At 45.7% G+C, this 18,092-nt stretch overlaps 1 protein-coding gene across 1 annotated transcript in view; it reads right to left on the bottom strand.

Annotated features, from left to right (window-relative positions):
* Nucleotides 1-18,092, bottom strand: part of LOC123731977 (carboxypeptidase M) — a 44,322-nt gene that overhangs the window by 19,894 nt on the left and 6,336 nt on the right. Inside the window, exon 3 of the mRNA XM_045711361.1 lies at nucleotides 2,669-2,766. Within this exon, the coding sequence (XP_045567317.1) occupies nucleotides 2,669-2,766 (98 nt within the window). The remainder of the gene's footprint in view (nucleotides 1-2,668; nucleotides 2,767-18,092) is intronic.

The raw sequence follows: 18,092 nt of genomic DNA, 5'->3' as shown, positions 1-18,092 counted from the left end.
CTTTGTGGGGGGGCTTTAGTGAACAGTATCATCTCTCTTTGTGGGGGGGGCTTTAGTGAACAGTATCATCTCTTCTCTTTGTGGGGGGGCTTTAGTGAACAGTATCATCTCTCTTTGTGGGGGGGCTTTAGTGAACAGTATCATCTCTTCTCTTTGTGGGGGGGCTTTAGTGAACAGTATCTCTCTTTGTGGGGGGGGCTTTAGTGAACAGTATCATCTTTTCTCTTTGTGGGGGGGGCTTTAGTGAACAGTATCATCTCTCTTTGGGGGGGGCTTTAGTGAACAGTATCATCTCTTCTCTTTGTGGGGGGGGCTTTAGTGAACAGTATCATCTCTTCTCTTTGTGGGGGGGGCTTTAGTGAACAGTCATCTCTCTTTGTGGGGGGGGCTTTAGTGAACAGTATCTCTCTTTGTGGGGGGGGGGCTTTAGTGAACAGTATCATCTCTTCTCTTTGTGGGGGGGGCTTTAGTGAACAGTATCATCTCTTCTCTTTGTGGGGGGGGCTTTAGTGAACAGTATCTCTCTTTGTGGGGGGGGGCTTTAGTGAACAGTATCATCTTTTCTCTTTGTGAGGGGGGCTTTAGTGAACAGTATCATCTCTCTTGTGGGGGGCTTTAGTGAACAGTATCATCTCTTCTCTTTGTGGGGGGGGCTTTAGTGAACAGTCATCTCTTCTCTTTGTGGGGGGGGCTTTAGTGAACAGTATCATCTCTCTTTGTGGGGGGGCTTTAGAGATCATCTCTTTGTGGGGGGGGCTTTAGTGAACAGTATCATCTCTCTTTGTGGGGGGGCTTTAGTGAACAGTATCATCTCTCTTTGTGGGGGGGGCTTTAGTGAACAGTATCATCTCTTCTCTTTGTGGGGGGGGCTTTAGTGAACAGTATCATCTCTTCTCTTTGTGGGGGGGGGCTTTAGTGAACAGTATCATCTCTCTTTGTGGGGGGGGGGCTTTAGTGAACAGTATCATCTCTTCTCTTTGTGGGGGGCTTTAGTGAACAGTATCATCTCTCTTTGTGGGGGGGCTTTAGTGAACAGTATCTCTTTGTGGGGGGGCTTTAGTGAACAGTATCATCTCTTCTCGTTGTGGGGGGCTTTAGTGAACAGTATCATCTCTCTTTGTGGGGGGGGCTTTAGTGAACAGTATCATCTCTCTTTGTGGGGGGGGCTTTAGTGAACAGTATCATCTCTCTTTGTGGGGGGGCTTTAGTGAACAGTATCATCTCTTCTCGTTGTGGGGGGGCTTTAGTGAACAGTATCATCTCTCTTTGTGGGGGGGCTTTAGTGAACAGTATCATCTCTCTTTGTGGGGGGGGCTTTAGTGAACAGTATCATCTCTTCTTTGTGGGGGGGCTTTAGTGAACAGTATCATCTCTCTTTGTGGGGGGGGCTTTAGTGAACAGTATCATCTCTTTGTGGGGGGGGCTTTAGTGAACAGTATCATCTCTTCTCTTTGTGGGGGGGGCTTTAGTGAACAGTATCATCTCTCTTTGTGGGGGGGCTTTAGTGAACAGTATCATCTCTTTGTGGGGGGGGGCTTTAGTGAACAGTATCATCTCTCTTTGTGGGGGGGGCTTTAGTGAACAGTATCATCTCTCTTTGTGGGGGGGCTTTAGTGAACAGTATCATCTCTTTTGTGGGGGGGGGCTTTAGTGAACAGTATCATCTCTCTTTGTGGGGGGGGCTTTAGTGAACAGTATCATTTCTTCTCTTTGTGGGGGGCTTTAGTGAACAGTATCATCTCTCTTTGTGGGGGGGGCTTTAGTGAACAGTCATCTCTCTTTGTGGGGGGGGCTTTAGTGAACAGTATCATCTCTCTTTGTGGGGGGGGCTTTAGTGAACAGTATCATCTCTTTTGTGGGGGGGGCTTTAGTGAACAGTATCATCTCTTTGTGGGGGGGCTTTAGTGAACAGTATCATCTCTTCTCTTTGTGGGGGGGGGCTTTTAGTGAACAGTATCATCTCTCTTTGTGGGGGGGCTTTAGTGAACAGTATCTCTTTGTGGGGGGGGCTTTAGTGAACAGTATCATCTCTTCTCTTTGTGGGGGGGCTTTAGTGAACAGTATCATTTTCTTTGTGGGGGGGCTTTAGTGAACAGTATCTTCTCTCTTTGTGGGGGGGCTTTAGTGAACAGTATCATCTCTCTTTGTGGGGGGGCTTTAGTGAACAGTATCATCTCTTCTCTTTGTGGGGGGGGGCTTTAGTGAACAGTATCATCTCTTCTCTTTGTGGGGGGGGCTTTAGTGAACAGTATCATCTCTTTGTGGGGGGGGGCTTTAGTGAACAGTATCATCTCTCTTTGTGGGGGGGGCTTTAGTGAACAGTATCATCTCTCTTTGTGGGGGGGCTTTAGTGAACAGTATCATCTCTCTTTGTGGGGGGCTTTAGTGAACAGTATCATCTCTCTTTGTGGGGGGGCTTTAGTGAACAGTATCTTTTCTTTGTGGGGGGGCTTTAGTGAACAGTATCATCTCTCTTTGTGGGGGGGCTTTAGTGAACAGTATCTCTCTTTGTGGGGGGGGCTTTAGTGAACAGGAATGGTGAAGATGGTTTGGACCTGGATTGGACAGCTGACTAGAAACACATTTGTAAAATGACTTAATGCTACTACACCACATCGTGTGTGTGTGTGTGTGTGTGTGTGTGTCGGTGCTTCCATGATGAGCTTACCTCGTTTCCATGCATATTCCCAACGTATTTGAATTCAGGAATTCCCATCTGGTGCTCAGACGGATTCTTTCCCAGAATGAGCACCCAGAGGTCTCTCCCTGCCGACAAACAATAGCACCATTATACAGAGGAATCACCAAGATATTTACTTATCAAATGAATTCAACCTTGTGCACCAGTGTGTTCGTGTGACTGCCTGTCTGCCTGGTTTTTCCACCAGCCCCTAGAGCAGGACAGAACATTATTCAAATAGTGTTTTAGATTGTGTGGACTGGCACCTGGCAACTCAACGTCAGCTCACAGCCCCCTCTCCTCTCTGCCTCCCCCCTCCGCTCTTCCCCCTCGCCTCAAATAGCGTTCAATAGGAAGAGAATGAAACTCCCTCTGTCCCAGCTCAACCAATCCAATGCTTTTACATTTTGTGGGATATAGTGAAGGAGTGTACACTTCAGGAGCTAGTATAGATTATTGTCCTGTATGAGAGAGACTTCCTGTGTTCCAGTATTTGTCAGAGGGATGTCAGAGCTCTACCACACAACATGTCTGAACCTGCTCCGTGGCCAGTATGTCACCAGTGAGTAATCCTCAAGACTAGCTGGTTCTGGCCGCAGGGTAGAAACTCTGTTCCCCTTTCATCACAACAACTAGAGTAGCAGACTACAGGATAGAAACTCTGTTCCCCTTTCATCATAACAACTAGAGTAGCAGACTACAGGATAGAAACTCTTCCCCTTTCATCACAACAACTAGAGTAGCAGACTACAGGATAGAAACTCTGTTCCCCTTTCATCATAACAACTAGAGTAGCAGACTACAGGATAGAAACTCTGTTCCCCTTTCATCATAGCAACTAGAGTAGCAGACTACAGGATAGAAACTGTTCCCCTTTCATCACAACAACTAGAGTAGCAGACTACAGGATAGAAACTCGTTCCCCTTTCATCACAACAACTAGAGTAGCAGACTACAGGATAGAAACTGTTCCCCTTTCATCATAACAACTAGAGTAGCAGACTACAGGATAGAAACTCTGTTCCCCTTTCATCATAACAACTAGAGTAGCAGACTACAGGATAGAAACTCTGTTCCCCTTTCATCATAACAACTAGAGTAGCAGACTACAGGATAGAAACTCTGTTCCCCTTTCATCATAACAACTAGAGTAGCAGACTACAGGATAGAAACTCTGTTCCCCTTTCATCACAACAACTAGAGTAGCAGACTACAGGATAGAAACTCGTTCCCCTTTCATCACAACAACTAGAGTAGCAGACTACAGGATAGAAACTGTTCCCCTTTCATCATAACAACTAGAGTAGCAGACTACAGGATAGAAACTGTTCCCCTTTCATCACAACAACTAGAGTAGCAGACTACAGGATAGAAACTGTTCCCCTTTCATCATAACAACTAGAGTAGCAGACTACAGGATAGAAACTCTGTTCCCTTTAATCATAACAACTAGAGTAGCAGACTACAGGATAGAAACTCTGTTCCCCTTTCATCATAACAACTAGAGTAGCAGACTACAGGATAGAAACTGTTCCCCTTTCATCATAACAACTAGAGTAGCAGACTACAGGATAGAAACTCTGTTCCCTTTAATCATAACAACTAGAGTAGCAGACTACAGGATAGAAACTCTGTTCCCCTTTCATCATAACAACTAGAGTAGCAGACTACAGGATATAAACTGTTCCCCTTTCATCATAACAACTAGAGTAGCAGACTACAGGATAGAAACTCTGTTCCCCTTTCATCATAACAACTAGAGTAGCAGACTACAGGATAGAAACTGTTCCCCTTTCATTATAACAACTAGAGTAGCAGACTACAGGATAGAAACTCTGTTCCCCTTTCATTATAACAACTAGAGTAGCAGACTACAGGATAGAAACTGTTCCCCTTTCATCATAACAACTAGAGTAGCAGACTACAGGATAGAAACTGTTCCCCTTTCATCATAACAACTAGAGTAGCAGACTACAGGATAGAAACTCTGTTCCCCTTTCATCATAACAACTAGAGTAGCAGACTACAGGATAGAAACTCTGTTCCCCTTTCATTATAACAACTAGAGTAGCAGACTACAGGATAGAAACTCTGTTCCCTTTCATCACAACAACTAGAGTAGCAGACTACAGGATAGAAACTGTTCCCCTTTCATCATAACAACTAGAGTAGCAGACTACAGGATAGAAACTCTGTTCCCCTTTCATCACAACAACTAGAGTAGCAGACTACAGGATAGAAACTCTGTTCCCCTTTCATCACAACAACTAGAGTAGCAGACTACAGGATAGAAACTGTTCCCCTTTCATCACAACAACTAGAGTAGCAGACTACAGGATAGAAACTCTGTTCCCCTTTCATCATAACAACTAGAGTAGCAGACTACAGGATAGAAACTGTTCCCCTTTCATCATAACAACTAGTGGGTTTGTTTACTCTCTAATGGCTCTAAGACAAGTCTATATGGAACCAATTTCTCCACACAATCACACACTTGCATGCAAGCACAGCCACCCCTCCATCCACCCCCACTTAAACTTCTGACCAATTATTTCTGAAATGTTGTACATAGAAGCCTGTCATCTCAGCACAGCTGTTTCTGTCCAGGGGCTTAAAGACAAAAACCCTCAAAGTGTCTACAGGCCATAAAGACACACGGGAGGGGTCAAGTAGGAGGGGGCCAGCAGAGCAGGGAGGGGTAAGAGTGTAGCGGGGCAAGGAGAGCGCCAGGAGGGGCAGTAGAGGAATGATCAGAGAGGGGGTCAGCAGAGGAGCGGGACGAGGCAGGTGGTGTACTAGATTAACAGTAATTAGCTAAGAGTCTCTCACCTCGAGCGGCACCAGAAGATTAGGAGGAGGGAGGTTAAATTAAACGGGCCGGCCCAAGACGGGCGACAGGCCTTGAAACACGATGACCTCACAATCTGCCAGAGATTTAGTGCAGGCAGGGAGCCAGGCAGGTAGACAGAGGAGGGCCTAAAGATACTGTACGCTACTTAAAGTGGAACTGACAGTGTTTAGCAACATGAAATCTCATTCAAATCTGTTCCTATACAACCCTGGAAGAATGACACTTAAAAAAAATATATATAAATAAATAAATAAAAAGGTCATTTTCACGTTTTCATAAATTCATGGAATGTTTGGGAATGACAGAGTAAGACATTTGTGAAAATTCTATAGCAATATAAAGTGGGAAAGCTGCCATGCGTTTGGATAATTAATAGACACTGCTGTAAATAAAACCTGATAAAAACCACTGTCTCATCCAGGACCGGAGTCTATGCAGACCGGTGCGGCAGAGCCAATCAGAGCTACAGTAGACCTTTATGCAAACAAGCCATGTACACAGGCCAGCCATCATTCACTTTCAACTTGACTGTGTTGACAGGCAGTTGGTCGGTCCTGCCATCATTCACGATGAACTGGACTGTATGTTGACAGGAAGTAGGGCCTGCCATCATTCACGATGAACTGGACTGTGTGTTGACAGGAAGTAGGGCCTGTCATCATTCACTATGAACTGGACTGTGTGTTTACAGGAAGTAGGACCTGTCATCATTCACTATGAACTGGACTGTGTTTACAGGAAGTAGGGCCTGTCATCATTCACTATGAACTGGACTGTGTTTACAGGAAGTAGGGCCTCTCATCATTCACTATGAACTGGACTGTGTGTTTACAGGAAGTAGGGCCTCTCATCATTCACTATGAACTGGACTGTGTGTTTACAGACAGTAGGACCTGCCATCATTCACTATGAACTGGACTGTGTGTTTACAGACAGTAGGACCTGTCATCATTCACTATGAACTGGACTGTGTGTTTACAGTAGGACCTGTCATCATTCACTATGAACTGGACTGTGTGTTGACAGGCAGTAGGACCTGTCATCATTCACTATGAACTGGACTGTGTGTTTACAGGAAGTAGGACCTGCCATCATTCACTATGAACTGGACTGTGTGTTGACAGGCAGTAGGACCTGCCATCATTCACTATGAACTGGACTGTGTGTTGACAGGCAGTAGGACCTGCCATCATTCACTATGAACTGGACTGTGTGTTGACAGGCAGTAGGACCTGTCATCATTCACTATGAACTGGACTGTGTGTTTACAGGCAGTAGGGCCTGTCATCATTCACTATGAACTGGACTGTGTGTTTACAGGCAGTAGGACCTGTCATCATTCACTATGAACTGGACTGTGTGTTAACAGGCAGTAGGACCTGTCATCATTCACTATGAACTGGACTGTGTGTTTACAGGCAGTAAGACCTGTCATCATTCACTATGAACTGGACTGTGTGTTTACAGGCAGTAGGACCTGCCATCATTCACTATGAACTGGACTGTGTGTTGACAGACAGTAGCAACAGCGTGACTTTAGATCATTAGAAAGCATTCGCCAAAAGTCACAAAATACACCTGAATGGATTTCTGCAAATATGTCAATACCACGTGAGTCCTCTTACATTTGGAAACTTTACAGTCCTATTGATCAAAACCACCAGGATAAACGGTAGGATCTCTCCCTCAGTTATACACATCAACAAGATCAATAACTAATGCAGAGCAAGATGAGAAGAGCTACATACAGTCTAACGAGGGAACGTAAACACAAACCCTATCAAAATGTTCAGCTACCTGTCCGTCAAAATGGCACTGATAAACGCCGGGGAAATTGTCGCCTGCTCGTCCTTCTGCAGCTTGCCTGCTAATTAAAATGTTTCTCCCAACCCACGTTTTGACATCTGAATGAGAACTTGCCTGCCTTCCCATTTGATCGATGCCAAATACATTTGATTGACAACTAAAAGGTGCCTTCAGTGTGTCAGAGTGCGCTCTGGGTCATTCGTAAACTCCGAGCGCATACTGCACTATAGACCCTGGACGTTCTGGCCGAGGAGTAGGGTTGATCCGAGATTATTCACAACGGCAGTCAAGCTAACTGGCTATAGTTGGCTAGCTACTTCCAGTACAAATGAGAGAACAGCTCACTCTGATCATTGTACTCTCCCTAGCAGAGCTGGTTAGGCTGTTTTCATGTTGTCCAGAGTGTTGGTGACGGTAACTGTGCTGCTGGCAACAATTAAAAAATGTTGTGGGGCAGACATTTACCGACACCGGTCATACTCAGCGGGTGTTGCACATTCATAAATTCATCAGTTATTCCGCCACACTCAGACGAGAGTACTCTGAAATCAGAGTAGATAGCCAGAGTGAATTTGCGAACGCAAGAGATATGCTAACTGGATAACAGTCGTTCAAGTTAAGCATAGCTAGCAAAGCGATTCACATTTCTTGCTAGTTAACCCAATGACCTAACTGACTTGCCTAGTTCAATAACTGTTCTTATCAGTGGGTTAACTGCCTTGTTCTGGGGCAGAAAAATACTTTTACCTTGTTTTTACCTTGTCAGCTCGGGGATTTGATCCAGCAACCGTTACTAGTCCAACGCTCTAACCACTAGGCTACCTGACCCCCCCCAAAATTATACCTGCATCTCTAGCTGTAGGAGGGGAAAGGTCGGACTCTCACCCACTCCTCCAATGATAAGACATCCTCCCAGCAGCTACTGTAGCTAACGTTAGGCTCCGTGGTTTTATCTTGCTAAATGAACAGCTACATAACTAGATACGCTAGCCTATTAGCCACGCTACCACTGACTTGGGATCATTGTATTGACATTCCCAGCCTTTGTCCAAAAATATTGAGTCATTGCGAATGGGTGGAGGCAGCAAACAATGTCCCAGGCTAGGTGTGATTTACAACCTGAAAACAACATTTGTTGGACTATCAAGAAATGTATTGGTGAATGATATTAATCATGCATAGAACTTCATCCATCTATTCTGGAATTTAGAGTAAAATACATTTTAAAAATGAACTGCTTATGAAGTTGGTTTTGTAGTATAAAGTGGGAATTTGATATTATGATTGTCTGTTCCACATCTGCAAAGTAGTTAAAACGCTGATAGATACTGCCTAAACACACACTACTTAAAGATACTGCCTAAAACACACTACTTAAAGATACTGCTTAGTGCTTAACAGTACTGCTTAAATACCTCTCAACAGGTGCAAGACACACACTACAGATGTAGGATTTTAATTTGATCACAATTGTTGCTGGGAATTTTCCTGCAATACAGGAAATGCAAACTTGTAGTGTATTTTAGTTTTAAAAAGGCTTCTACAGTTTGTAATTTCCACTTTGAAGTTTCAGACTTGATTTGTATCAACCCCTACAAAAAATGTACATTATAATCCACATTTCCTGTTGCTGCAGGATTATTTTTCTGCTGTAGCAAACTGGCTCAAATTCTGAGCCTACATCTGTACCATTCACACTCTAGGATATCAGCAAGGGTGACTGTATTCAAATGGCTGTCTGAAAAAGTTTTACATCGGAGGGTATTGTCTTAGCCTGTGTCCCAAATAACACTTTATTCCTCATGGGGCTCTGGTCATAAGTAGTAGGGCACTATATTGGCCATGAAATAGGGTACCATTTGGGAGTCATCTTTACAGTGTTGTAGGACTTCTGTCCTCTCTTCACCTGCTTTACTTTAAACCCTTAAGGCCTCAGGATCCGTACGGCTCCAATCTAAAGTGAATTCCTCCCAGGTTCTAATCAATCTAAAGTGAATTCCTCCCAGGTTCTAATCAATCTAAAGTGAATTCCTCCCAGGTTCTAATCAATCTAAAGTGAATTCCTCCCAGGTTCTAATCAATCTAAAGTGAATTCCTCCCAGGTTCTAATCAATCTAAAGTGAATTCCTCCCAGGTTCTAATCAATCTAAAGTGAATTCCTCCCAGGTTCTAATCAATCTAAAGTGAATTCCTCCCAGGTTCTAATCAATCTAAAGTGAATTCCTCCCAGGTTCTAATCAATCTAAAGTGAATTCCTCCCAGGTTCTAATCAATCTAAAGTGAATTCCTCCCAGGTTCTAATCAATCTAAAGTGAATTCCTCCCAGGTTCTAATCAATCTAAAGTGAATTCCTCCCAGGTTCTAATCAATCTAAAGTGAATTCCTCCCAGGTTCTAATCAATCTAAAGTGAATTCCTCCCAGGTTCTAATCAATCTAAAGTGAATGGCTGAGCACAGACAGATGCCATCAAAGGGTTCTATAGTCTGGTCTGTCTTTTCAGCTCTCGAGTGACGCATCACCACAGACCCTGGTTTGATCCTGGGCTGTGTCACAACCGGCCGTGATCTGGTGTCCTATAGGGCGGCGCACAATTGGCCCAGCGTCGTCCGGGTTAGAGGAGGGTTTGGCCGGGGTAGTCTGTCAATGTAAAATAAGAACAAATTCTTAACTGACTTGCCAAGTTAAATAAAAGGGAAAAAGTAAAAAGTAAATCCGAAAACAAACAGAGCGATGCCATCAAAAGGTCCTATAGTCTGGTCTGTCTTCTCAGTAACAAAGGGAACAGGGACAGAGTCAGGAAGCAGCAGCGAGTCAACTATGGTAATAACATAGGTTACGACCCTATTCCCTACATAGTGCACTACATTTGACCTGAGACATATGGGCCCTGGTCTAAAGTAGTGAACAATATAGGGAATAGGGTGCCATTTGGAAGCTGCTCCAGAGGTTGAGAGTCTCAATTTGCATCTGAATCTCAGACTGAAACGAGAGAGAGAGAGAGAGAGAGAGGCTGGAAGAGGAGGAGGGTGCCTCAATGCCAGCTTTGTGTCCAGCCATGCAAAGCAGACACAGTCGCCACAGAAATGCCACCAACTGGCAAGGCAACCCAGGGAGGGTGACAAGGAGATGTTTCAATCTCCCAACACAACACAGTGAAGCACAGAGCAGATACATTGTGATACAATGAACTGTAAATCCAGGGGCTGTCTGCACCACCTCTCTCTCCATTGACTCCAATTCCACCTCCATCACCTCCCATGTGTCACAGTCATTCCCAACAGTGATTGTTGTAGTTTAGTCCATCTATAGCATTGAAGCACTGTACATCTCTCCTGTTTTCTCTCTGATTGAGTCTGAGGCAGGCAGACAGACCAACTGGCAGGCAGACAGACAGACCAACTGGCAGACAGGCAGACAGACAGACCAACTGGCAGGCAGGCAGACAGACCAACTGGCAGGCAGGCAGACAGACAGACCAACTGACAGGCAGGCAGGCAGACAGACCGACAGACAGACAGACAGACAGACAGACCAACTGGCAGGCAGGCAGGCAGACAGACCAACTGGCAGGCAGACAGACAGACAGACCAACTGGCAGGCAGACAGACAGACAGACCAACTGGCAGGCAGACAGACCAACTGGCAGGCAGGCAGACAGACAGACAGACAGACAGACCAACTGGCAGACAGACAGACAGGCAGGCAGACAGACAGACAGACAGACAGACAGACTAACTGGCAGGCAGGCAGGCAGACAGACAGACCAACTGGCAGGCAGACAGACAGACAGACAGACCAACTGGCAGGCAGACAGACAGACAGACCAACTGGCAGGCAGGCAGACAGACAGACAGACAGGCAGACAGACAGACAGACAGACAGACAGACAGACAGACAGACAGACAGACAGACAGACAGACAGACAGACAGACAGACAGACAGACAGACAGACAGACAGACAGACAGACTGTCTGCCTGCTAGTTAGACAGACAGACAGACACAGACCAACTGGCAGGCAGACAGACAGACAGACCAACTGGCAGGCAGACAGACCAACTGGCAGGCAGGCAGACAGACAGACAGACAGACCAACTGGCAGACAGACAGACAGGCAGGCAGACAGACAGACAGACAGACAGACTAACTGGCAGGCAGGCAGGCAGGCAGACAGACAGACCAACTGGCAGGCAGACAGACAGGCAGGCAGGCAGACAGACAGACAGACTGTCTGCCTGCTAGTTAGACAGACAGACAGACACAGACCAACTGGCAGGCAGACAGACAGACAGACCAACTGGCAGGCAGACAGACAGGCAGGCAGACAGACAGACAGACAGACAGACCAACTGGCAGGCAGACAGACAGGCAGGCAGGCAGACAGACAGACAGACTGTCTGCCTGCCAGTTAGACAGACAGACAGACACAGACCAACTGGCAGGCAGACAGACAGACAGACCAACTGGCAGGCAGACAGACAGACAGACAGACAGACCAACTGGCAGGCAGGCAGACAGACAGAACGACAGACAGACAGACCAACTGGCAGGCAGGCAGACAGACAGAACGACAGACAGACTAACTGGCAGGCAGGCAGGCAGGCAGACAGACAGACCAACTGGCAGGCAGACAGACAGAACGACAGACAGACAGACCAACTGGCAGGCAGGCAGACAGACAGAACGACAGACAGACTAACTGGCAGGCAGGCAGGCAGGCAGACAGACAGACCAACTGGCAGACAGACAGACAGACAGACAGACAGACAGACAGACAGATTAACTGGCAGGCAGGCAGACAGACAGACAGACCAACTGGCAGGCAGGCAGACAGACAGACAGACCAACTGGCAGGCAGACAGACAGACCAACTGGCAGGCAGGCAGACAGACAGACCAACTGGCAGGCAGGCAGACAGACAGACCAACTGGCAGGCAGGCAGACAGACAGACCAACTGGCAGGCAGGCAGACAGACCAACTGGCAGGCAGGCAGACAGACAGACCAACTGACAGGCAGGCAGGCAGACAGACCAACTGACAGGCAGGCAGGCAGACAGACAGACCAACTGGCAGGCAGGCAGACAGACCAACTGGCAGGCAGGCAGACAGACAGACAGACCAACTGGCAGGCAGACAGACAGACAGACAGACCAACTGGCAGGCAGCAAGGACCTGACTAGAGTGGATTTCACTTTCAAATCAGAGATGAGAGAACACACACACACACACACACACAGTCCTTTTCTTTTCACACCCTGGGACCATCTTCCCTGCATGACAATGCTAGCTGAATAAACATCTCTCAAACCATCCGTCTCTGTGAGCCCTACTAAATGCATCTGTAACAAAATGGAATGGTAGTCACGACAACGGGATCTGTTGTCGTTGGAAAAAGGACTTGTGGTTTTTCTTCTGACATCTGAGAGGGGTTGCTGAGGAGGACATCACCACTACTGGTGGGTTCTCTCTCTAAAGTCACACTCTGTAAGATGTACTGCTCTGAGAGAACCGTCAGTCTCTGGACCAGGGACATCACCACTACTGGTGGGTTCTCTCTCTAAAGTCACACTCTGTAAGATGTACTGCTCTGAGAGAACCATCAGTCTCTGGGACTCCTACAACAATAAAACACAAGAGGTTCATAGCTTGTTACAATAAGGAAAGATCAGACAGCTGTAAGCCCATTTAGATAGGATTTATTGATAGCCTATTTGTTAAAACCCAGGGGGATGGCTACATTTCATCAATTCACGTTGACTGTGGCTTTAAAACCACCTTCATTGTTTTAAAGTAACAAGAGACCGTAAAATGAGGCCGCTCTGTGTTCATGCTGCAGCAGCGATGAGAGAGAGAGAGAGAGAGACTCACTCTACTTCGGCAGCAACCTGCGTGACAGTCCTGAACCCCAGCCAAGATCCTTATCAAACTGTTGTGTCTAAGTCCCAACTGGTACCCTTTATAGTGCACAACTTTTGACCAGGGGGAATAGGGTGCCATTTGGGACAAAGCCCATACTGTATGTTACAAAATAGAGAGTTTCTCACCAGACATGAAAGTGTCAGGCCTCTCTGATCCTGTCTCCTGAATCTACAACACCAACATGAGGTATATCTCCTGTATCTCTCTACAACACCAACAGACAGGAATATCTCCTGTATCTCTACAACACCAACAGACAGGAATATATCCTTTATCTCTCTACAACACCAACAGACAGGAATATCTCTCTACAACACCAACAGACAGGAATATCTCCTGTATCTCTACAACACCAACAGGCAGGAATATCTCCTGTATCTCTACAACACCAACAGACAGGAATATCTCCTGTATCTCTACAACACCAACAGACAGGAATATCTCCTGTATCTCTACAACACCAACAGGCAGGAATATCTCCTGTATCTCTACAACACCAACAGACAGGAATATCTCCTGTATCTCTACAACACCAACAGACAGGAATATCTCCTGTATCTCAAACACCAACAGACAGGAATATCTCCTGTATCTCTACAACACCAACAGACAGGAATATCTCCTGTATCTCTACAACACCAACAGACAGGAATATCTCCTGTATCTCTACAACACCAACAGACAGGAATATCTCCTGTATCTCTACAACACCAACAGACAGGAATATCTCCTGTATCTCTACAACACCAACAGACAGGAATATCTCCTGTATCTCTACAACACCAACAGGCAGGAATATCTCCTGTATCTCTACAACACCAACAGACAGAAATATATCCTGTATCTCTCTACAACACCAACAGACAGGAATATCTCCTGTATCTCTACAACACCAACATGAGGTATATCTCCTGTATCTCTACAACACCAACAGGCAGGAATATCTCCTGTATCGCTCTACAACACCAACAGACAGGACTATCTCCTGTATCTCTCTACAACACCAACATGAGGAATATCTCCTGTATCTCTACAACACCAACAGACAGGAATATCTCCTGTATCTCTACAACACCAACAGGCAGGAATATCTCCTGTATCTCTACAACACCAACAGGCAGGAATATCTCCTGTATCTCTACAACACCAACAGGCAGGAAATATCTCCTGTATCTCTACAACACCAACAGACAGGGATATCTCCTGTATCTCTACAACACCAACAGACAGGAATATCTCCTGTATCTCTACAACACCAACAGACAGGAATATCTCCTGTATCTCTACAACACCAACAGACAGGAATATCTCCTGTATCTACAACACCAACAGACAGGAATATCTCCTGTATCTCTCTACAACACCAACAGACAGGAATATCTCCTGTATCTCTCTACAACACCAACAGACAGGAATATCTCCTGTATCTCTACAACACCAACAGGCAGGAATATCTCCTGTATCTCTCTACAACACCAACAGACAGGAATATCTCCTGTATCTCTACAACACCAACAGGCAGGAAATATCTCCTGTATCTCTACAACACCAACAGACAGGGATATCTCCTGTATCTCTACAACACCAACAGACAGGAATATCTCCTGTATCTCTACAACACCAACATGAGGAATATCTCCTGTATCTCTACAACACCAACAGACAGGAATATCTCCTGTATCTACAACACCAACAGACAGGAATATCTCCTGTATCTCTACAACACCAACAGACAGGAATATCTCCTGTATCTCTACAACACCAACAGACAGGAATATCTCCTGTATCTCTACAACACCAACAGACAGGAATATCTCCTGTATCTCTACAACACCAACAGACAGGAATATCTCCTGTATCTCTACAACACCAACAGACAGGAATATCTCCTGTATCTCTACAACACCAACAGACAGGAATATCTCCTGTATCTCTACAACACCAACAGACAGGAATATCTCCTGTATCTCTACAACACCAACAGGCAGGAATATCTCCTGTATCTCTACAACACCAACATGGAGGAATATCTCCTGTATCTACAACACCAACATGGAGGAATATCTCCTGTATCTCTACAACACCAACAGACAGGAATATCTCCTGTATCTCTACAACACCAACAGGCAGGAATATCTCCTGTATCTCTACAACACCAACAGACAGGAATATCTCCTGTATCTCTACAACACCAACAGACAGGAATATCTCCTGTATCTCTACAACACCAACAGACAGGAATATCTCCTGTATCTCTCTACAACACCAACAGACAGGAATATCTCCTGTATCTCTCTACAACGCCAACAGACAGGAATATCTCTCTACAACACCAACAGGCAGGAATATCTCCTGTATCTCTACAACACCAACAGACAGGAATATCTCCTGTATCTCTACAACACCAACATGAGGAATATCTCCTGTATCTCTACAACACCAACAGACAGGAATATCTCCTGTATCTCTACAACACCAACAGGCAGGAATATCTCCTGTATCTCTACAACACCAACAGGCAGGAATATCTCCTGTATCTCTACAACACCAACAGACAGGAATATCTCCTGTATCTCTCTACAACACCAACAGACAGGAATATCTCCTGTATCTCTACAACACCAACATGAGGTATATCTCCTGTATCTCTACAACACCAACAGACAGGAATATCTCCTGTATCTACAACACCAACAGACAGGAATATCTCCTGTATCTCTACAACACCAACAGACAGGAATATCTCCTGTATCTACAACACCAACAGACAGGAATATCTCCTGTATCTCTACAACACCAACAGACAGGAATATCTCCTGTATCTACAACACCAACAGACAGGGATATCTCCTGTATCTCTACAACACCAACAGACAGGAATATCTAACTGTAACTTTGCAGCAGAAGCCCCTTCCCTTTTTCCATGTTGTTACGTTACTGCCTTATTCTAAAATGGATTAAAACAAATAATCCTCAATCTACACACAATACCCCATAATGACAAAGTGAAAACAGGTTTAAACATTTTTGCAAATGTATTACAAATTAAAAACCGAAATACCTTAATTACATAAGCATTCAGACCCTTTGCTATGAGACTCAATTTAGTTCAGGTGCATCCTGTTTCCTTTGATCATCCGTGAGATGTTTCTACAACTTGATTGGAGTCCACCTTTGGTAAATTCTATTGATTGGGCATGATTTAGAAAGGCACACACACACACACACACACACACGTCTATTTAAGGTCCCACAGTTGACAGCGCATCTCAGAGCACGGTCAGATTACTGTCAGGGGAGAAGGGTCTTGGTCAGGGAGTTGACCGAGAACCCGATGGTCATTCTGACAGAGCTCCTCTGTGGAGATGGGAGAACCATCTTTGCAGCTCTCCACCAATCAGGCCTTTATGGTAGAGTGGCCAAATAGAAGTCACTCCTCATTTTTAAAAAAAAGCACATGACAACCTGCTTGGAGTTTGCCAAAAGGCACCTAAAGGACTCTCAGACCATGAGAAATAAAATTCTACAAGATTAAACTCTTTGGTCTGAATGTCAAGCGTTACATCTGGAGGAAAATTGGCACCATCCCTACGGTGAAGCATGGTGGTGGCAGCATCAGCTTGTGGGGATGTTTTTCAGCAGCAGGGACTAGGAGAATAGTCAGGATCGAGAGATTGATGAATGGAGCAAAATAGAGAGATCCTTGATGAAAACCTGCTCCAGAGCACTCAGGACCTCAGACTGGGGCGAAGGTTCACCTTCCAACAGGACAACGACCCTAAGCCCATAGCCAAGACAACACAGGAGGGGCTTTGGGACAAGTCTCTGAATTTCCTTGAGTGACCCAGTCAGAGCCCGGACTTAAACCCGATCAAACATCTCTGGAGAGACCCGAAAATAGCTGTGCAGTGACGCTCCCCATCCAACCTGACAGAGCATGAGAGGATCTGCAGAGAAGAATGGGAGAAACTCCCCAAATACAGGTGTACCAAGCTTGTAGCGTCATACCCAAGAAGACTCGATGCTGTAATTGCTGCCAAAGGTTCTTCACCAAAGTACTGAGTGAAGGGTCTGAATACTTATGTAAATGTGATAGTTTTAAAAATATTTGTAATACATTTGCCAACATTTCTAAAAACCTGTTTTTGCTTTGTCATTATGGGGTATTGTGTGTAGATTGATGAGGGGAAAAAACTATTTAATCCATTTTAGAATAAGGCTGTAACATAACAAAATGTGGAAAAAGTGAAAGGGTCTGAATACTCTCAGAATGTACTGTAATAATCCACATGGGTGTATATGTGGTAAAACTACAATCAGCCACATCACAGAACCAGGGGTGCGGCATCAACCCAGCCTCCAGAACCAGGGGTGTGGTACCAACCCAGCCTCCAGAACCAGGGGTGCGGTACCAACCCAGCCTCCAGAACCAGGGGTGCGGTACCAACCCAGCCTCCAGAACCAGGGGTGTGGCACCAACCCATTCTCCAGAACCAGGGGTGTAGTATCAACCCAGCCTCCAGAACCAGGGGTGTGGAACCAACCCAGCCACCAGAACCAGGGGTGCGGCACCAACCCAGCCTCCAGAACCAGGGGTGTAGTATCAACCCAGCCTTCAGAACCAGGGGTGTGGAACCAACCCAGCCACCAGAACCAGGGGTGCGGTACCAACCCAGCCTCCAGAACCAGGGGTGTGGTACCAACCCAGCCTCCAGAACCAGGGGTGTGGAAACAACCCAGCCTCCAGAACCAGGGGTGTGGCATCAACCCAGCTTCCAGAACCAGGGGTGTGGCACCAACCCAGCCTCCAGAACCAGGGGTGTAGTATCAACCCAG

This window comes from Salmo salar, unplaced genomic scaffold, assembly GCF_905237065.1.
Source record: "Salmo salar unplaced genomic scaffold, Ssal_v3.1, whole genome shotgun sequence".
Taxonomy (NCBI): Eukaryota; Metazoa; Chordata; class Actinopteri; order Salmoniformes; family Salmonidae; genus Salmo; species Salmo salar.
Note: the sequence above shows the minus strand (reverse complement) of the source record. Positions and strands in the feature narration are given on the sequence as shown.